The sequence below is a fragment of the Helicoverpa armigera genome, chromosome 21 (genome assembly GCF_030705265.1).
Source record: "Helicoverpa armigera isolate CAAS_96S chromosome 21, ASM3070526v1, whole genome shotgun sequence".
NCBI classification, from domain to species: Eukaryota; Metazoa; Arthropoda; class Insecta; order Lepidoptera; family Noctuidae; genus Helicoverpa; species Helicoverpa armigera.
Window position 1 is genome coordinate 482,000 of NC_087140.1, and position 22,651 is coordinate 504,650.

At 36.7% G+C, this 22,651-nt stretch overlaps 2 protein-coding genes across 7 annotated transcripts in view; one reads left to right on the top strand and one right to left on the bottom strand.

The window, feature by feature from the left end:
- LOC135118332 (probable sodium/potassium/calcium exchanger CG1090) overlaps positions 1-12,125 on the top strand; it is a 40,505-nt gene extending 28,380 nt beyond the window's left edge. For all 3 annotated transcript variants that reach the window (XM_064040001.1, XM_064040002.1, XM_064040003.1), the window contains exons 7-16: positions 206-383; positions 768-914; positions 1,202-1,296; positions 1,608-1,714; positions 2,227-2,355; positions 2,718-2,799; positions 5,004-5,168; positions 5,656-5,758; positions 6,047-6,177; positions 6,766-12,125. In XM_064040001.1, coding sequence (XP_063896071.1) covers positions 206-383; positions 768-914; positions 1,202-1,296; positions 1,608-1,714; positions 2,227-2,355; positions 2,718-2,799; positions 5,004-5,168; positions 5,656-5,758; positions 6,047-6,177; positions 6,766-6,965 — 1,337 coding nt within the window. In that variant the 3' untranslated portion in view covers positions 6,966-12,125. The remainder of the gene's footprint in view (positions 1-205; positions 384-767; positions 915-1,201; positions 1,297-1,607; positions 1,715-2,226; positions 2,356-2,717; positions 2,800-5,003; positions 5,169-5,655; positions 5,759-6,046; positions 6,178-6,765) is intronic.
- A 362-nt stretch (positions 12,126-12,487) lies between these two features.
- The window catches only part of LOC126056326 (casein kinase I), a 30,027-nt gene continuing 19,863 nt past the window's right edge, over positions 12,488-22,651 (bottom strand). For 3 of the 4 annotated variants that reach the window (XM_064039978.1, XM_064039979.1, XM_064039977.1), the window contains exons 5-9: positions 21,636-21,735; positions 19,840-19,942; positions 18,214-18,300; positions 17,032-17,208; positions 14,585-15,911 (exon numbers count right to left, since the gene is read on the bottom strand). In XM_064039978.1, the coding sequence (XP_063896048.1) occupies positions 15,804-15,911; positions 17,032-17,208; positions 18,214-18,300; positions 19,840-19,942; positions 21,636-21,735 (575 nt within the window). In that variant the 3' untranslated portion in view covers positions 14,585-15,803. Of the gene's footprint in view, positions 14,207-14,584; positions 15,912-17,031; positions 17,209-18,213; positions 18,301-19,839; positions 19,943-21,635; positions 21,736-22,651 lie in introns of those variants that run through there. The other variant, XM_064039980.1, reaches the window with a different exon arrangement.

The following is a 22,651-nucleotide window of genomic DNA, read 5'->3' on the forward strand; positions in this document are numbered from 1 at the left end:
TTAATCTCGTAGGTACAATCTTGTTGGGAGAATTCTAACATTACCTATTCAAGTTACCTGCCTATCAAATACTGAAGCTTGAAACAGTTATTAAAGTTAGTAATGGGAATTTCAATTCAATGGGATGGAGCTATTTTTAAATACCAGCAACAGTTAACTATAGTAAGTATATGTATTTCACAATCTTCCTTCCATTCCTCCCCAGGAGTATCAGGAGTAATCGGGTCGGCAGTATTCAACATAATGTTCGTGATCTCGGTCTGCGCCCTGTGCGCCGGCACGGTGTCGCACCTCAACTGGTGGCCGCTGTGTCGTGACTGCTTTTTCTATGCCATCTCTATACTCGTCATGCTGTGTACGATTGCTAATTCTATTGTTTCTTGGTGAGTTTGGTATTTTGTATTTACTTACATTCTTTATTATGTATTTTTGGGTAATTTATTCAGGAGATAACTTGATGTACATGGTAATTTGGGGGGTTTTAGTTTTGCCTTTTAATAGACTAGCTGTTACTCATGGTTCCACTCCCGTCTTGGGACAAATACTGGAACTATGTTAAAAGTAGCCTTTCTCAGGGCTAGGCTGCCTGTGTAGCAAATTTCCAGACAGATAAGGACGACTGAGTGTTAAATGTAACCTTTTTTGCAATTTTTAGGTTTCCATACCCAAAGGGAAAACAATACCCTAATTACTTTCCAACCATCCTAGATATATGTTAAAACTTTTTTTTTTAATTTATACTTACACCAACCGTTATTTTTCTACAGGCCAGAAGCCCTATTCATGTTGATAATGTATGGCGTCTACTGCGTCGCGTTACGATTCAACACCGCACTCGAGCGCTGGGCCATGACGCTGCCGCTGCCATTCAAACTACCCACTAGGGAAGAACAAGCTGCTTTGGTTACATACAGGTAAGAATTCTTAAGGAAAATCTGTATCATTACATTAGCTAACTAGTTATTAAGTAAAGGCTCTTCCTATATGATCTAAGACAGCTTACAAGAGCTGTAATATTTTTTTCGTAAAAGTCCCAGTTTGGGCGCCAAGAACTTAATTGGCGCCCAAGCTGGGACTCTTTACCAATACTATAGAATCTCTAGCAATGTGTTATATGCTGGATTGAAGTGAACAAAAGAGTTGTCATATGATTTTTAATTGTCAATTTATATTGAGATGGTACAAATACTTTTTATCTTAGGAGTGCGGGTGGTCAGCCTCCCGCGCCGGCTGCGGGAGACAGCACTTATGCGCAAATGGACGGACAGACCAAGGAAACGCCACTACAGGATTCACGTAAGATATATAACTAATTATATAAAAATATACATAAATGTTATTTTGTATGGAAATGCTTCAATAGATAAACTCGAAATATGCATTTGGGCAAAAGACGTAACGTAACGACTCCAATCATCGAGGTGCCCAACGTTGGGACGTCAACAACTGTGAGGTGTCAAAAGGTCTTGTAGATTAAGTTATTTTGTCATCCCAAGATCTTGATCGCTTGGAACCTCCAATTTAAAATTAAATTAATCTATTACAGTCCCACTGCAAACCAACCAGTTTAAAACTGCAATTCCTTGAAACATTTTCTGTATGTGCAGCGTACAACCCGGACGGCGCGTACGACAACGCGGCGTACAACGCGGAGCCCACGCCCGCCTGGGACCCCAACCACGAGTGGGACCCCAACCGAGCCTGGGACGATACTGTACGCATATTGCTCTATATTTCTTTTTTAATTAACACGCTTCACTTGTAACTATGTCTTGGAACTTGGAATCTTAATTTGAGCCACTTCCCGGTCGTCGATTAGGATGAAATTTTGCATACGCTCTGAGTTCTGATGACAATACATGACTAGCTTAGAAACGTCATTACATTCCTATTAATCAAAAAAAAATCCTGGGGTGCTAAAAGCGTGTTCAATTAGTTCACTTTTTTAAACTTATTTTTTTTATTCCTAGGAGCATTGACACGCTTCTAACTACGTAGAAGCGCAAACCTCCACATTATCATCATCTGCCTACCCTTTCCACAACTATACAAACCACCACAACTATACAACTAAACAGATGTAGCTGAGTACCAGTGTTTTACAAGAAGCGACTGCCTATCTGACCTCCACAAACCAGTTTCTCTTGAAAAATGCGAACCTCCATAATTTCTTATTATCGATTTGATCGATTTTGCATTTTTCTAATTCGATTTCTTCCTTCACAGATGCAAGCCCCAATCTACAACGCTCAGATGGTAGGGCAGCAGCAGCAACAACAACAACAGCAACAGTCGGCAACAGGCCAGCAACAGCAGCAGCAACAGCCACAGGATCAACAACAACAACCCGTACAGGTATACACCTTGTTAACCTTATAACCATTCTATATTTTCGAATACGATCCGTCTTTTTAATTTTCTCTCAATTTTGACATTATTTGGAAGTACATATTTAAACAACTTTAGGAGCTTTGCTGAGCATGCATGGAATAGGCGCAACGATAGGGCTAAAAATAGTAATTCTAATTAGCAGGGCTAAAAAATTGTAATTCTAATTAGCCCGCATTTAAAAAAAGAGACTAACTACTTACTTTTTTTCATTCGCCATGCTTGTTAAGACAATTGGCTTGTTATGTTCTCCTGCCCCTTAAAACGAATGATCTCATTTTATTTCTTGGTTTAGGATTTATTCAAGTGTTATGATTGATGTGTTCCAGCCGGCTGCACCAGCTTACTACAAAGCTAAGGAGTACAACCCTGAGACTGCTGTCGATCCTCTCGTCAAACCCATCGGGGCCAGTGAGTTTACACTCCTCTTTAATATTATAACATAACGGTATTCTGAGGAACTTAATTTTAACTGCCCTATATCTGACCAAAAGAAATGACGAAAGTTATATACTATTTTTCTTTTAAAACCTTTTTAACCGTCTTGTACAAAACGATGTGCTCAGTTTGACCCGCGTGTATGATGTATGTTTATGTCTGTTGGTGCGTGATTATGTCACGATGATGTGCGAATTTTGATGCGGTTCTCAGCTAGTATTTTTCAGACTTAGGAGAAGGTTTATCATTGAAGTCGGTTTTACTAACGTGACATTCGGTTTTTACTTTTTCTGACAGTAGTAGCTCAATAAATAATCTTTCTTCTCCATCTAATTTAATTTCCGATCACTTCCACATAGGGCTTTCAAATACCGGATTTTTTCAATTCCGGTATCAATACCGGTATTAAAAATTTCAATACCGTGATCACGTGATCACGGTATTGTCGGTCATGTAAATATTGCAATACTCCAGATATTAAAAGTCGTCGCTCCTTTATGCGTCTTCGAAGTGCTTTTGCAAGATTTAGGCTTAAGTATAAGATAGTAGCTTGACCACCTAACTTCGTCAACATACATTTTAGCGCAATATCCGCTTTTAGTAAATTGGCATCCCGTTTACAAATTTCTAATACAGTTACTTTTACTACAGAAAGGCTGTTGTAAATATTTTTTAATATTGTCAAATCGAATTCGTCTAATTCGAAATCGGAGTTTAATTTTAGATCGATTAAAACTTTTAAAACACAATCCTTTAGTTTCAAAAAGCGTCCAATCACGCTATGAATCCGACACTATGACTAAAAATGAGATTGACTACATCATGACGAACAAGAAGCACATAGAAACGTCTCCGTGATCAATAGGTTTAATACCGGTAGCGATCACCGACTTGTCCGAGGCTCTCTGACAAGACGGTAACTTCAAGGCCGAACGTTTCCATCTGATGAAGGCCAAGCTCCGACCAACACTGCTCCAAACCATTTCAGGATCTGAAACGTTCCAGTCAAATTTGGAGAAACTATTTGCCGCCGTGGAAACCACAACAGACGTTAACCAGAACCACGAATATGTGGTTTGGATCCTCAGGGAGGAAGGTTCGAGATTCTGTAACATGCAGCGTAAGGGCAAGAAATCAAAGCTTTCGGAAGAGACATTAGGGCTTATGAAGAAACGACGTGAAAACCCGCCTGTCACTTCGTCAGCTAAGCGGGCTCTAAACCAAGAGATCAACAAGCACGTACGACGCCACCTTCGGTGCTCCAATACTCTAGACATTGAAAGAGCAATTGAGCTGAATCGGGGGTCAAAGGTGTTCGTAAAATCTCTTGGAAGAAGCCACTTGACGAAGCTGACCACAACATGTGGAGAAGCCATTTCTTCGGTGCCGGCAGTCCTTTCGGAAGTGGAAATCTTCTATGGCCGGTTATACGCATCGCATGCATCTCGACCTGTTCTCGGAAATGAGGATTCTAGAGCCACATTAACACGCCATTTCACCGCCTGTCAGAAGTCAGCGAAATCGAGATCGCTCTGAGACAGCTCAAAAATGGAAAAGCACCTGGCGAGGATGGCATTACAACAGATCTACTAAAAGCAGGAGGTAAGCCCATACTGGGGGAGCTCCAGAAGCTTTTTAACGATGTCCTGTTTGAAGGGAGAACTCCAGAGACGTGGAGTAGGACTGTAGTCGTCCTGTTCTTCAACTTCAACTGTGTCTAGCATTTGTGGACTATGAAAAGGCCTTTGACTCGGTTGAAATCTACTCTGTTCTGGAGTCCCTGCAGTGTTGCCAAGTAGATTGGCGATACATCCTAGTGATGAGATGTCTCTTTACTACTGACTAACAAAACAATAACGTCGTTTGGCTCGCTCGATCGATTAAGAAATAAGTTGTTTAAGAAAGGTGGAGGTATGCTGGAGATAAAAGTTGGCGCTTAATACACAAGTGTGAAGTGTGAGAATAATATTACGAGTACATCTTACGAGTCCGTAGTTATCTATCTTATTTAATACAACTTCCTCAAACCAAAATAATTAAAATTATAAAAATGATTGTAATACCGTAATCACGGTATTGGCTCCTCAATACCGGTATTGAAAAAAGACCAAAATATATCCGTGATCACGGTATTACGGGATCCCGTAATACCGGTATTGAAAGCCCTACTTCCACAGATCACTTCCAACTAGCGTGGTGGTACCTAGTGTTCCCGATCCACTGGTCGTGCCGCCACACGATGCCCGACTGCCGCGGCCGCTGGTACCCCGTCACCTTCATCATCAGCATGCTGTGGATCTCCTTCTACTCCTACTTCATGGTCTGGATGATTACTATCATTGGTGAGTTGGCTTCTATAATTGTGTCTTTTCTTTGAGGTTTTATTTCTAAACAGATTTTGTTGGGATAGATGTATTCATCCCACTTTAGAAACGGTCTATTTTTTGCTTTCGGATAGAAAAGGTGAATAAAACGCGTTTCTTAACCATCTTTGTGCTATTTCGCTTTCTTTATTACTTGACCAGTTTTCAAAGAAAATAGCAAGACTTACTAATGCACCATGTCCTTTTAATTATTTAACCTCATCATCATATTAGTCTTGTCATCAACCGACAAGAGTTTGAAAGATTTTCTTTATATATCTGTAGACAGACATTGTGTTGCTGGGGAGTTTGTTGCGCCATTTCTTCTTCCCAGCAAAAACACATAGGAAGTGGCAAGGGTGGGGGTTTTGGGAGCTGTCTTTTGTACATTTTTGATGTTTATGAAGAGCTACTTTGCAGTCACCTTTGAATAAATGATTTTTAACATTAATTTGGTGTTTCCCAGGCTACACGCTGGGCATCCCGGACACGGTGATGGGGCTGACGTTCGTGGCGGCCGGCGTGTCCGTGCCCGACGCGCTCTCCTCGCTCGCCGTCATCAAGGAGGGGTCAGTACTTCTACTAGATTATCATACAATTCCTGGACTTGATAGGCCCAACCACTGAGCAAGGAAAGATTGAGCAAAATTGCCAAAGGGTACGTAGGTCAGGCGCCTTCTTCTGAGGTAGGTAACATACGACAGGCGTAAACAAAATGTTCAATTGCTATAAAATCAAAACCAATCTGTTAAAGATTGACAACAACTAATTTAACAGATATAGAATATCAATACACAAAACGATCCATTTTCTTTAAAATTTAATCTTTCATATTACTAATTTTAACTTTTTGATAGTTATGGAGACATGGCGGTATCGAACGCAGTGGGCTCCAATGTGTTTGACATCCTGGTGTGCCTCGGCCTGCCCTGGTTCATTCAGACCGCCATCATCCACCCGGGGTCACATGTCAACGTTTATCATAAAGGTATGTGAACAAAGCCGAATACATTAATGTCGGATTTCGATAACCCATCTAAGTGGATTTGCTTACTAAATCGTTGGTCTAGTGATCGCAAGCGCGGCTGCTGTGCTCGAGGTCTCGGGTTCGATTCCCGGGTCGGTCCGAAATCGCTTTGTGGGTTTTCTTGAACTTTCACAAAGCAGCCCGTAGTCTGGAAGTTGGTGATTGATTCACCCGTGCATCGGAGAGCACGTAAATGTCGGCCCTGCGCCCGATCTCTCTCCGGTGGTGTCGGATTGCCGTCCCATCGGGTTATGAGAGTAAAGGAATAGGGAGTGCACCTGTGTCTGCGCAAATGCTCGGGCACTATAATATGTCCTCCACAGCTGGCTGATCTCCTTAAATGAGAACAGCCGCCGTGGCCGAAATCGGCCGTGGACGCCATTATACTAAAGATAACCTTTGGGATAAAATATAGGCCCCTAGGGCCATCCAAATTTTTGTCACAGGCACGCGATCTTTACCTCTCACCCTGTGTACGAAGGGCCGTAAATATTCAAGTACCTATATTAATTCATATCAGAGGTTTCCAACTTTTGTTAAAAATTCCAGGATTGATCTACTCAACGCTGTCTCTATTCTCCACCGTGATCTTCCTGGTGGTGGCCACCCACGCAAACGGCTGGAAGCTGGACCGCAAGTACGGAGCAGTACTGATGATATGGTACATACTCTTCATCACTCTCGCCAGTCTCTACGAGCTCAACGTCTTCGGATACTACACGCATCCCGATTGTGTCTCTAGCTATTAAATTATTTCAACTGGCAACATTCTCTTTTGACGTTTCTTTTTGGCGCGCTTGTCAACTGTCAAATGACAAATGTGACTGGTGACGTTTGTGTTTTGACAGTTGATAGGATAATGTGGATACGGGTTTTGTGTTTAAAATGCACTTACATTTTTTCCTGTTTGTAAAGATTAAGCCATTTTATTAACATTATAATAAGTTCAAAGATTAAGTTTTAGTTGATTTGTGTTAAGGATTTGTAGATATTTGTATTTATTAGTAGGGTAGTAAGGTTTGTATTTATTAGTGACTGTATTTATTATTTTCTTTATACGTTCTTCAATCTCAAATAAACGGCCGGCCTATGTTTAATGAATTAAACATATTATTTTACTATACACATACTAGTTAAGTTTTGTAAAAACGCTATTGTCTTATGATTAAAGAGCATCGATGTTAGTTTCAGTACTTTGTAAACGAAATAATTATATTACTCTTTAGGACTTAATTGGTCTTAAGTAAAATGGTCACCGACTTTCACAATAGAAATGCTAGAATTGATTTTTCGATAATATTAAGCGGTTTCATAGTTTGAACGTCTGTTTCCGTTAAGGCATGCTTCAATTGATAGAATGAGTGCGTTTTTTTGTAAAATGCTTTTGTTATCAGAAATGTTTGTCAGTAATTTTACCGAAATATTGTCTTAAAATCAAAATTTTTGTGGTAAAATTACTCTCGAATGTGCGCTATTTCATAATGTAAAGGTTTTAAATAGTTTCTTTTTTGTAAATAGCTTTGTGAGGCACTGGTGTTGCTTGCGCACAAATTGCTGTTTTCTACCATTGCATTTGTGAAATTTTCATTTCTCTGTGTTTGTAATATTGGCTAAGCAAAATAGGAAAGGTTGAAATAAATAACAACTATCTCGTTAGCAAGTTTATTAAACAATGCAAAGTGGCGATTATGATCCTACGCTAAGATTTGAAGTTAAGAACTTAACGCAAATCCATGCATACTCTTACTATAACTTATTATTTATATCTATGGCGTATTGTCTGTGTAAATGTGACGAAGCAAGAAAGAATTATTCGCTTTAATGTATAAATATCTTATGAATATTTGCATAGTTTTAGACAAATTACATTTTGGAACGTATCTAGTCGCGTATTGTAATGTCTACTATAAATAAGATATTTTTGTTTGTGATATTATTTTTAAAACCAAAATGACTTAGTCACTTTCTGAATAATGTATATTTAGTCTAAATCATTAGTTAGTTTGAATATAATTTTGTATAGTAGATTTTTATCACAAAACATCGATGTTTGACGAATTACTACAATAGTTATGTGAGAAAGTTTAATTTTTTATTGAATTTTGTACTTTTACTACAGCGATTCATAATAGTGGCAGGAAGTAGATAATTTTGTGTAAATAGTTTTTACTCGAACTAGTTTCTATCCCCCGATCTTCCACACGATATCTTTATATTTTAATTCCCATATTTACCCTATTTATTTTATAAACAGTATTTTGTATAGGGTTCCTAAATAGTAAATGCCTAAATTAATATATCCAAATTATACTAAATGTACGTAACTCGACAATTATATTAATATAACATATTTGTTAGCTTAAAGCCTTACCCTCGTTAGGTAGTATCAAAATGTATGATCCGCTGAAATCTCCCATCTTCCAAAGATCTGTTCCATTTCCCATCTTCCATGATGATTAAAATACCTCAGCATCTTCTTCTTCCTTTGAAACTAAATCACTATATCCCATTCCAACTCTGTGATCTCTTTAGCGATAATACTTAAAATTAATATGTGTCTATATTAAGAAGATTAGCTGTTTTTATTAGTTAAGAACTTTTTGCACCACTCGAAGGTGTTAACTGAAAGGATGCATGCCTATTGAGGCAGGAAACAGAAAAAAAAACTTACTTAAAACTTTGCTAGACATTCCAAAGTAAAAAAAAAAACAACCCACAGCGCGTGTAGTTTTAGAAAAATAACAGTTTTTATACTTACAACATCGGCTGATACGTCAGTCAGTAATCCCTAAGTAAAATGCGTTCACATTAGAATAAGGAATAACTTAATCACTTTAGCTTAAGTTAGACCAAAAAGAGCCTTAACATCGCTCAAAGTATCACTCGCGACGTATATTTAACGCATTTAGTCTGTAATTATGTCCCAACAGTATTAGCAAAGCTGGAGAATAGGAATTGTGAATGAACAAATGATTGAAAATCATTTTATTCCAGCAAAATCCCTTACTGACTAAATATTAGTCGGACACAATTCCTCGAATATGTGTACAGATTCTTCTCACATATTGAGATACTGCCTCAGATATAATAATAAAAAAAAAACGGACATCTGATCATAATTCTGCAATGACTGCAATATTCTCTAGTTGGATGAAGGCGTATCCCTATTTAGATCAACGTACCGCCGATACGTCAAAACTAAAACGTGGTAACCAAATATCAAGAAAATGTTTTATAATACTAGGCACACAAGTAGGTACATTAAATAAATTAAAAACATAAATTCACATACATGTACCAACCTAGTCATCGTCAATTAAATACTTCGTTGTCTAACATGTATTGGCAAATATTCTTTCGACAATAATCGCTATTGGCTTCACTTAATATTCGATGTGTTGCTATTGTTAAAATAAGAGGGCTGTATTATGCATCGCTTCTGACTTTGATGCCGATAAAATCATTGGTGGAGTTCCTAAATTGAAGGAATAGCATGCAAACATTTAAAAGAAAGCATTTACCGATTACGTGAATTTCCTATTCGTTGCGCTACAAGTAGATCTCTCCTTGTATGCAATATTTCCTATTTTGCATTCTTATACTATTGGCAAACTTGTATAAATCAAATAAATAAATAAATTAAACAAAAACAGTTCTAAATTTATAAAAAATACGCATCAATTATAAATGTCAATTTGATGTTGAATTCAATTAAATAGCTATTAAGTATAAGTAATTGTATAACTATTTCCAATTTCCATCTGTGTTTTACATTTTGGAGAATTGGTAGATAAACGAATGTAATGCTACGTGCTAATATTTAAAAGCCTATCTAAGTTTGTATACTTAGATTACCTAAACCTATTCTCATTAAATACCTATTTATGATAAAAAAGGCAACGCCTAGAAAGTAATCGTTTAAACGTAAAAATAAACGTTATATTTAAAAGACCTAAAATGTAAATAGTAGTGGACCATCATAGAACATGTATTTTTAAACTATTTATAATAATATAATGCTGCCGTATAATTTCTTTCTGTTTTATAGCTAATTATATCATGTTTATGTAGTTGCAGAAGCTTTATTCATATCAGTAATTTAGGTACGTAGTTTGGCAAGGTAAGCTTGTACACTTTAGTCTTGAAATGATAATTTTGCAATATAGGTACACCGTTGTTTACAAAATACATGAAAGTACAGTATGCATTTTGAAGAATGGCAAAGTTTTGGGAATCGAAATTACAAGATTGTTGTGATAGCTGAAAATCCTGTATATAGCCTGTAATAATAAAAGTGAGAAGAACAGCAAAGATATTGCGAGACTATTAGTAAATCGTGAATAGCATCACCACCGAAGCGTAGAAAAATGACGAGGATTTGAAATACATTCTGCACCAAGTAAAATCTGTAATGGTGAAGCATGATATCGATGCACATCGCAGCTAAATTGATGAATTTGTAGCAATCAATAGAAATTAGACCCAAATACAATTTGCTAAAAGTTAGAATGGTAACATAAAAAGTAATTAAAATAGCACTGATAATGATAAAGTAAACAGTAGCATAGCAACGTAATAATGCTAGATCGACACAGCAAGACTTACATGGGTCCTAGGCTCTAGCTAGCGTTAAAATTAAGATCACAAGGCTTTGAGATGGCATCCCTGTTAGTTGCTAATCAATTGCTGTTAAGACAATCAACGTAATTGTATGTACTTAATTTTTTTTTCTAAAGTATTGAGAGTCTTGAACGCTTTTATAAAAAAAAAACAATTTGTGAAACATACCACTTATTAAAAGGAACATGAATACTGAGTTTGTTCTCACTCTCAAGAATGGAAGAAACGCAACAGCAATTGATTAGCAATTAAAGTTCAATATTAAACTATTGACGCAAAATAGTTCACTCTACATGTAGGTAGTAAAATGCTAAATCACAAGTCATTTCGCAATTGTTTCTATAAGTGACTATTTCATATTTTAAGTTAGTTACCAGGTTTTGAAAGTGAGTTGCAGATTCATTGGAGAAAACTATCTCACGCGCTATGGACTTCATAATTTTTCATCAGCGTGCAACTTTATGCTAGAGTGAACTATTTCATAAAATTTTAAGGTTTTATATCAATGTAATTTTCACACAACGCGTAATTTTACCAGTAATGTCATCGTTCGATAACTACCCATAGTATATGTAGATCACCTTGCTAGGAAGTTTATACTCGTAGTCTATCATAGCCTTTTCACCTGTTAATGTATTCAAAAGAGATTTTATTATTTTGAAATGTCAAAATCTTAACAACTTGAAAGGTCCATGCGTGCTCTGTAGTCTAGCTATGTGTGGTTCAGATTATAACTTGGATGATTCTAATACTTAATTACATTTGTGCTCCTCAAAAGTAGCCTTACTTAAATAGATAAGGCACGATCTCTTCACGTACATAGTATATTTTAATGGGTGTGAACCTATTTATTACAATTCACAAGGTCCACATAAAATGTAACTTTTGGTGTCTATATTCCTTTGTCATTTTAAGATAATCTAGAAGTAGTTTGCATCTGCAAGATTTTTTTGACGCTCGGTGTGACCAAGTAATCTAGTGTAACCACTTTAGGTAATTTTTCATTTTAACAATAGCTCATAACGTACCTGTTTTAATAATTAAGTTGCATTTACCTATAATCGTGTATGTTTTCTATGATGCAAATGAATCTTTTTTAGTGTTACTATCAGTATTAGATACCTACGTACCTATCCTCGTTATGCTGTTTAAATCGGTGTTTTTCTCGAATGTTACGACTTAGAATAGGTGTTCTGTACATAGCCAGTGACGGCTAATAACAATTATGTGAAAATTTATTGTTAATTACTGTAAGTTATATGACAATGTTGAATAAAGTGTAAAATGTATGATTGGTTTTATTATACTTACGACGTTACATCCTCAAGATTTTAAAAACTTGTAGTTTCACTTCTCAATGTACCAGGCGTCGCACATAATTTTGTTACGATGGGAATACAGAAAACAACGTAATAAATCGGAAATTAGTCGCATTCGGCGAATTATTTATAAGGCGTTTAGAGCGAACATTGCGTTCGTCATCGTCGACATGGTAATGTTGCGGAGTCGTCTCGCGATTTAGGCCAAAAGTCCGGGTTTTTCTTGAATCTTTGTCCGGATTTGGCGAAAAAATCGACATGGCAGCCCCAATTACAGCTAACGTCTTACAAGGGTGAAGCAAACTCAAAGGATAGAAAAGGAAACCAAAGAATAGTTTATTACTGTTTATTAATTTATAGAGTGTTGACACACTGAGTATACACACAACTGGAGACAAAATGCGTGTCCTGAACCAGTGTTACTAAGTCTCGAAATAAAACCGAATTTGCAAGGAATGAGATCCATAATATCACTCACAGTGGGTCAAACATACCAACATTGTAACTAAACATGGTATATATAACGTTATTATAATTTTGTCTCCATTTGTTCGTTCACACTTCGTTCGCACTAGTCATTCCGGAAACTTATAGTTATGTCTTAAAATAACATGGTGTATTATGATACTCGTGGCATTCGAACTATGGAAGCATTGTATAGTGGTCGTTCAATATAAAAATATTTCACGGCGTCGGCAATCACGACGAGACTACGTGAGTTTCCTAACGGGAATCACTTCATGAAAATACATTCACAGATATAATATGATGAAGAAGGTTGTATAAAACATGAATTCCGTTCAAGTCTAATCATTGATAGCTTGAGTGGTAAATGGAATGTTTTTCATTCGAAAAACTGAGGCGTATAAAACCCCAAATGAAACTCATTCCAGTTAAAATCAAGTTTCAGAGTCTTTGGAAACCTGATAGATCGCAGTCCCGTTTGGGCTCTTTACGTGTTGAGAAACATTAGCGATCTGAGTGACTCAACAGTCCAGTGGTGGTTACTATTTCCAAGTATCCTAACTATCCGGAGTTAGTTTCTCTAAGTACTCAGGGTCGAGCCCTCTCAGTACATTACATTCAGTATCACAATACGCCACAAATCAAACGCAATTAGTGCTTTCTTAAAAAAATATGTAGTGATTAAAACAAGTTTACTAGCTTATGTATTTACAATTTTATAACCATCAAATAAAATATACCGCTGTACCAGCATCCGCTTGGAACGCGCACTACCCGCGGCTATGTACAATTTATAAGTGAAATATTCCCAAAATAATAGCAATTACATTATTTAAAAAATAATCTTAAAGTCTATGTTTGTTTATTTAGGCAGTGTGCGTTCCAAGCGGCAGGAAATCAATTCAATTAATTCACTTATCAACTACCACATCGTTTTCTTTTTTTTTTCATTTTTACCATTTTTTCACGTTTGTTATAGACTACTATATTCATTACAAATCTGCAAATTTTAATGAACAATTCTAGCCGATATAGTGTTGCGCGTCGAACGGCCGGCGGTATTCCCAACACAATTCGCGTATGTACAGAGAACAGATTGCAATACCGACGGCACTAACGATACAATATGAACACTAGCTAAATTAGAAAACTAACATCGAAAACTAAACAATCATCGAGTTACATAACTACAAACTGAATTATTAATGAATATTTCTCTAGTGTAATTGTATGAACATCTGTAATGTAATTTACAGTTAAATATTATACAGTAAAAAAAGACGAATGTATCTGTGGCCACACAGAAAGATCAATAATATAATAAGACCACTGTGACTGTGGTTCTGCAGTGCAGCTATGTATTAAAACAGTGGCCGTGGCGTCCGTCGTACGTGTCGCGCGACAGTATAACGTTTGTATGAGTCGCGGACAGTCGCGGCGCCGCGAGCTCGACTGACGAGTCCTGAGGAACGCGTTCGGCGGCACACCAACACACACACACACAAGCACGCACACACTGACATATGTTATCGCGCTCTCTTCTTCACCGGACCACCCGGGGCTGCCGAACGTCGTAATCTCTTTCACTGCGGAAGAAAAAAAACATTTATTAGTTTTGTCTGTTAATCTAGCAACGTAAATACTAACTAAACTAAATAGACATGTGCTGAAAATTAGAAATGATTTAAGTGGGTCTAGTTCCGTCTATTTTCTATTCATTAACTAAATGTTAGGAAATACTTTTACGCTGTTATATTGTATCGGGGAATGTATAATAATAAAATGATGACGATGATTAATGTTTGACCAAGCTAAGAATGGTTGATCTGAATCAATACAATGCTTTATTTAGTTAGTAATAATGGCTCTGGTCCAACACTACAATAATACACGTAAAGTTACCGCAGTTTTGTAGACTAGTCTTCCACGTCAATATGTTAGTATCCGCAAATTATACGCAAGTATTACTTGAAGGTTTTTTATTCAAATTATACAAAATTCACATCGTAGCGTGTCATGTTGTATCTTATTTCAAACATTACAGTATTTTTAGTGTTGGCAACACTCATTTTATAATTTATACAATTTTTTGACAATTAATTAAAAATATAAAATTTACGATGCGTTATATCGAAAGAGTTAATCATTTCAAGTTCGTAATAATAAATTATGTACGGTTAGCATCAATATGATTGCAAAAGCTTAAAAAAGGTTTCGTTCAAAATACTTTGCTAACAGCACACAACTGGGGGATGTATTAATAATACTATCAATAATGTTTTTAAACCTTATAAAGTAAAAATTTACAGTGAACGAACCGCACACACACATACACACAACGTTACATTCAATCACAGTTGTACACAAATATACCATAAAATAAAACAGATTAGGGAACGCGACAATTTGTTGGACAATGTTTCCGAAACGTTCCGCCGACCGTCGCGGCCGGAGTGGCGCTAGAGGTCCACTGCACGATCCACTGATAATATAATAAAATATCTAAAATTGAAATAAAACATCATCTCTATTGCCACTCGCGTAAACTTAATGCTCCTCGAAGTTCAAATAAAGGTTTGATTGTCAAACATTTATTTAGTATATAACTAATTAGCGCGTTTACTAAAATTTACTGAATTATGTTACGTGAATATGCACCCATATTCTTGTCAATCGATTGAATTATAAAGAAAAACTCGAATTTTCGTATCACATTTTACGTTATTTTATTTTGTGTCATGTTTTTGACGACTTTATGTTAAAAAAATATAAACTTTTTATTTTTGTGAGTATATTTCTTGACAATGAACGAGTAGATGTGCGTGACCGTGGCATGAGTCACACTCGGTCACGCGTACCTCGCAATTTGTTACTTAAAGTTCAACTTATCAATTGTAAACAATACCACAAATACCGCTCGATACGATGTTTATAAACACAATACATTGATTTCATACTAGAGACATATTATACAGTACAAAACTACGATATGGTACAATTTGAAATCGTGCCTTCGACAAACTAAACGAGACATTATGAAGTCCATATAAAAAGTTTTTAAAAACACCATTGAGGGGAGTATTTTATGGGAGGATGGTATGTTATGTACAGGCGTTACCACTCATTTTCTATGAACATGGTGCATATTCAGGTGACATGGGAGGTGTTTGGGAGACTGTATGTTTATGATATCGCTGTGAGTTTCTTCTTGAGCTGACTGACGGACTGGTGGCCTTTGACCGGCTGTTTGTTATTGGCCGCTGAGTCGTTCGTTACGTGCACGGATTTGACCTAGGGAATAAGGATAGGTTAGGAACGGATGGGATAAAGGGCTTTAACGGACGTCTCCAATATTCTAGCCATGTGCGACATTACAGTATTTATGTCTATTACGTATTTAGTCTAGTACGGGCTAGGCAAAATTCTTCTTCTCTTGTGAGTAAATCAACACATAGATAGAATATATATTGGTAAGGAGGTTAAGTCTGTGTTTTTTTTTTTCAAACCTTTTCGAGAAATTGTGGATGTGAAAAGAGGATTATATAAAAGGAAAAGGTACCAAAACATTATGAGACGCTCAGTAATTTGGAAAGCGTGAGAAACTCCTTTAATTGTTTTGAAAATAACGGACGCATTGTTCATTTAAAACAATAATTACGTTATGACAATCCTTTTTCGAAATTATTTATAGCTAACATGGGTTTGGACTTCGCAGTCAGTGAATAAACAATGCAAGCAATAATGCAGTTGATAACTGCAAGAAAACTTTGGCCACCATATTTTGAATTTTTCGTTGAGTACATTTTGAGAAAGCGGGTACATACTGCTACCACAACCACAGATTTTTTTAACAAAAGTGTTATCGTGTCAAACGCCTAAATAGTAATTTGGGTTTCAGGGTAGTTTAGTGACCCTAGATACTTTTATAAGTAGAGAGGATGGATCAGGTATTATAACGTGGCTTTCTTCAGGCCATTTCTAACCGCGTACATGGCGACACTCACACATAATATTAATTGATTTATAACATGTTTGGACTTTCAAAGAGACTATGACCCTTGAGTTTGTTTCGGCGTTTCTTCTCAGTAAGGTAGGAAATGCCGACCCCAGCGTTCTTGAAATGAGGTGTAAAAGTGATGTAATGTCCAACCAGCGTCAGGTATTCTACCTGACACATGCTGAGCTGGACTCCCATGCGGTGCAAACTTAGGACACTGCACCGCGCCGTTAATTTCTGTTTATATTTTATGTCTGTCTTTCTACCCACTTTTTATTTTGTTTTATTTCTTATTGTTTATCTTTGTTTGTCTGAATTAACGCTTTATCTATCTATCTAACTTGCAAAATAAATGATTTCATATGAAGGTAGAAGGAACGGGGTTGAGGAGGTCTGATAGGCCTCCGATAGTACCTCGTTGTTGGGCGGCGGCTGCGAGGGCTGCTGCTGGGCGCGGCGCTGCACGGAGGGCGAGCGGCGGTCGGCGGGCGCGGCGCCGGCCTCCATGTGCTGCTTGCGCTGGCGCAGGATCGTCCAGTCGAACGTGTAGTCGTACTGGTAGTTCATCGTGCGGAATAGGATGCGGAACAGCTGTGCAAACGAAATAAACCCATTATGTCACATATATTTTTATTTTACTCAAAAAACAACAGCTGGTGGATCAAGATTGTCATCCAGTGGCCATGACTGAGTTGGGCAGACCTATAAAAAAACATTTTATCGGATACGGGCAGTACTTCCCCCAGGACGCGGGGAAAACCGGGAGGAAATAGATGGCTCTTTGTAAGATGATTTCCAAACGTTTATATACCTTTTTTATTTGTCCTACTATCTGTCCTGTTTGTTATACTGTCTGTCCCGTACATTTTTATTAGTAAATTCTAAACTAAAGGATATCAAGGCATTATGATGGCCTAGATCAGTCGCGATAAACCAAACCCAGTGCTTCAGTACTCTAGGCCACTGTTTAGATAAAATCTTCATTATTACAATAAGAACGTCACTGCAATACGATAGGCCAAAACGTTTGCATTGAAATATAATGTGCATGTGACAGAATGAAATCTGCATTTTACTTTGTAATCTGACCTACTCACGTGTCTGAAAAGCATGTAGAATATAGGCTTTGCAATAACAATGCAGTATCTGATAGACTTCAGAGATAAAATGACAATATCTGTAAGTATAATTCGTCGCCTTGTGGCAAGGCTGTGATCAGTCCCAGATATTATGAGACCTTCCATTGCACTTGTCAAATTACAAAAATCAAAAATGGTTTAGAGACAGAGGACTCTAAAACTTTTTAGTTTTTGTTAGAATTTTCTATTCGGCCTGCCACAAGATTACAATCCAGAAATCTAAGTTCTAACCCATCTTTACAATACACCACTATACTCAATATTTTAGAGCTGTTATACTATAGTGCCAATTTAAACTATCAAACACCACCAATTTAACAGCAGTCAGTCCCTAATACGCGTAATAAATTTTACTACGCAAATTCCAGCTAATTAGTAATTAACAAACATTCGTACGTACGTGACACATTTACGCGTAATTCAGTATACTAATGAATACAATATAATAGTGACTCACCTGTCTTAGATACATGTAATCAGGAGCCTCGTCGAAGGTCAGTCCACGGCAGTAATTTAAATACATCGCAAACTCGGCCGGGAATCCCTGTTGTAAATAAAATGTTTTAATTAATGTTCTGATTAAGCCGATATGGGAAAAATATTACTTGTGAAATGACGGCAGTAGAAGAGTATGGAAGGAGAAAACATTCTGCGCCGACCCCAAAATTGGGATAAGGGCAGGACGATGATGATGATGGTAATTAATGTTATGATTTGGTAGTCCATAAGACACCATATATTTTTCGTAATTATTTATCAAAATACCCATTCGATCACACACAAGTACATACAATAATTCATGTCGATTTTGATTTCGGTATAATTTAGTTTATTAAGTAATACAATTTACTTCAAGTCATCCATGGCGCTTTTATGGTAGCGCGTAAGTCAGCTGTTTCCTTTCGGAATGCAGTGTGTCATGTCAATGATGGTGTATGGAACATTATACTAAATCTGTGAGCATTAAAAACACTTAATCATAACAAATAAAAGATATCTTAATAGTAATTATTGTTATATTGTAAATCATGCTATTACTGGCGCGAATACAGTACGTATTTCTTATGTTAGCTGCCAAGATATTGGTGGCAATAATTAGCGGCCTATAAAATTGTGTGATTGCTTACTCTCTAGTATTAGAGATAATTTTGACATTACGATAAAATTAATAAGCAAAAAAATTGATACATAGAAAATAGATATATTGAGAACGAGTAAGTACGCGTAAGTTGCATCCATTTAGATGTAATAACCACGTATTAAATTGCTATTAGTCGACGAAAATTTAATATTCTATGTGCGCAATTACTACAAGGAAGACTGATTGAATTTAACGTAATTAACAAGTGCAGGTGTCATACGAGACCTTCGTATTTATTTATACAAGTTTTACATCCGGCCTATTGGATTTGCGATTTTAATTAATTCACTAACATCATAAAATGAATAGCCAATTCATTATAATAAGGGTGAGCCATTTAATTGTGTAAACTTGGCCAATAAGAGGTCAAATCGGCGATTTAAAATGGTGTCGTAATTTGGACTGAAAATGGTGCCGTTACAAGTTAAATAGTCGAATTCTAGAGTAAGATAGTAAAAATGTATCGATAATACTTTCCAATATCACCAGTTAAAACTAACACAACTAAATAAACTAAGTATAAATCAGTGATGTAACGAGCCAAAGAGTTAAGATTTAATTCGCCGACCTTCTTCGCGAGGTCGCAGGTTCAAATCCATTACCGCTCACGCGCAGTCAAGTCAGCTGTGTCAGTCGGCTATGCACAACGCTTATTCAATTACCGTGGACCATGGAAAGATACCTGCGTCTGTGGTAAACTTGTGTCTAATCTCGTCACATTCACGTGTGCCACACGTGACGAGTAGCGATAACGTTTATGGAGTGAAGTTTAAAAGAGCGCTTTGTTTCAATTTTCATTAATGGGTTGTTAGTGTGAATTATGATCTACAGGTACTGTTTAAATCTACACACTTTCCTAGCCTTTTTAAAGAAGATATACCAAAGATACTCGACTATGCACCCTTTTAGGAGACGAACGAAAATAATGAAATGAAACCTTACCTTACAGAGCACCTCAACGGGCGTAGACATCTTTTTCTCGCTGATCCGCTCGTACTTCTGCTTTTTGGTGATCGCCTTCAGGCCTTGCCATGGCAGCGAGCCTCTGTTATAGAAAACAAAATTTATTATACGACAACTCTTACGCAGCATGTATCCAGACAAGTAAGGAGAAAAAATTTTACAACTGAAAATACCCTAAGATTCAACTTGAAAAATAAAAAAAAGTTCAAAGACTGAATCAGGTTTTCGTAAAGCAAATTGTCCCACAAGTTATGTCATGGAGCTATGCAATGGAATCTGTAACCTGACAATGTAGATCCTTATGGTAAATAGTGTCCAAATTCTACTAGAACTTTTCACTTCATGAACTGACATACATTAAACCATACAAATACAATAGCTGCTACAAATACAGTAAAGTCCACAATAAAATTGCGCAAGACCCAGCCACCAGCCACATTTGAAATGCAACGGCCTTATTGGACCGGTAACGTATCGAAACGGGTCCTCGCTGAGTCAGATTGCAACAAGTCGGGACATGCAGGCCGGATCAACCGCAAGACAAAACCGGAATACGGCTATCGGATGACTGAGACCAGTTACTATATATTTTTTGTAACTTGGGATTTTTTCCGTTACGAATAAAAGATTTTTTGAGCCCTTTAATTCAAATGAATAGATAATATAATCTTCTTGAGAGAATTTTTTTAAAAATCACTGGATTTTAAAGACATTTTATCGAAACGTTTCTGTTGTAAGAAATAATTCATTGGTACTTTCGCAAATTATTGCGCAATATTTTTTTTAAGAGACGTGGAATGCATAAATCGCAGCGTCAAGGATAAAGAAAGATCCTGAAGCTTATAAGAAAACGTTCTTGGGCATCATGCCAAATAATCAGGCTAAGAAAGCGTCCGCTTATTTTTGCAGATTTAATCTCGACTTCACGTGCCTTTTGAAAAAGCCAACACAGACTTCGAAATTGAAAATTCTTTTATATTTTAAGTTGTTTTCTTGGAAATTTTGACGTAAAGATTCGTGATTCAAAGTGACCTATGAATCATGATACTGAGAATCAATATCAGTTGTATAGATATCGAACAGGAGCTACGCATTCCGTGACGTTGTTCGATTAACAAACGAAACACGCACGACTCCGGTGAAAATAATGTACGACTTGTCTGTGTTTCTATAGAAATTTTCTCATATAAATGTATAGGTACTATGTGACTGACGAACAACGATTTTATATTGCGTAGTAAAAGTTGTGGATTGAGAATGAATTGGAAATGTACTTTATATCCTAAACAGTATATGAATATGAGGCCCTTTTTCTGTTAATAAAGATCTGCAGTGTATGAAAGCTCCTTTTTTAATTGTATTTTAGTAGCAAAATCTCAGGTTTTTTTCTAGAAATGCCTTTGGATTTCAGGCTTTTTGGTCTGGTCATCCAACAGATAGGGCCTACTCTCAGAGCAACGTAAAGGAAGACTTGAACTTTACCAGACTTTACATAGGTTTGGCATTTATTTATTTATTTATTTAACAGTTTATGTACACACACAGATTACAGAGAAGAAGAAAATTTAGAACAGATAGTACAAAGGCACAGCTTATTTCAATAGAAATCTCTCCCAGCTGGCCCGTTATGAGAGAGTTAGAATAGAAAGAGATGCAGATAGAGTGCGTAAGAAGAAAAGAAGCTATAACTAAAATACACTAATCACTAACTTAACCTAAATATTATATAGCAATATATATTTTAGCACCTATTTCTAAGTAGCAAGTTGACTTACCTGTTGAAATACATGAGCACGTATCCAAGAGACTCCATGTCGTCCCGCCGCGACTGTTCGATGCCGAGGTGGGCGTTTATCGATGCGTACCGAGCCGTGCCTGATACAAACAATGCGTATTTAGTATAACGTCTAACTTATTCAAGCTAATTCTGTAAAAAGCTTTCAGTAGATTTTTAAGATTTCCATGTTTCGTTATTCTGGGTCTTAGCAAAATTAATTTTTATTCTTTTTAGTTTAACGCTCAATCCTTCTGCTTGTGAGAGGAGGCCTGTGCCCAACAGTGGGACGATAAAAAGGCTGTAACTGTATTCTTTTGAATTTGAAATCTATGTTACCTAAGCATTTTCAACAAATTCAGATCATAGAATGCTTTTAGTATTGACTTGTGCAAAACAGGATTTTGTGATTACGAAATAGTGCAGTTTCCTAAAATATCGATTTCAGATTATCTCCAAAATAAATTGCGATTAGGGTACTTTTTGTACGTTTGTTTGCATCATTATCGTACTGATAAAAGTTATATTGAATTACTAGAACGATAAATCTATTGATTGCTATAATTTTATCACGTGACACAACAGTTCCTTATTTTCATGCTATGATGCAAGTTACTTATCAGTACCGTAAATGAACAATTATGTACTGTAAGAAAATGCAATTATTGCAAGTTTACAGTAATGTTGCAATTACTAACTAATGAACTGAATAATTCCTACGCTGTGAAAACAGGCTTTTCTAGTTCCCCATGTACTTAAAACGAAGCTCTGATCTGTATCAGCCATTGTTAGGTAACCATGGCAACGGCGCGCACGCTTCAAATACCAAGTACCATGACTCACTCGGGTATTAAGTTAACTGTATTAAACGAGGGAACTTATACGGGGCTGGGAGATACTACTTGTATTTCTCAGCGCTTTTGTTCGGCGGGGTAATAACAGTAATGTATTGCTTGACTATCCCGGACAAGTATCAGTTGCAACAAACAATAGGTAATATATTGGTAACGGTACCTT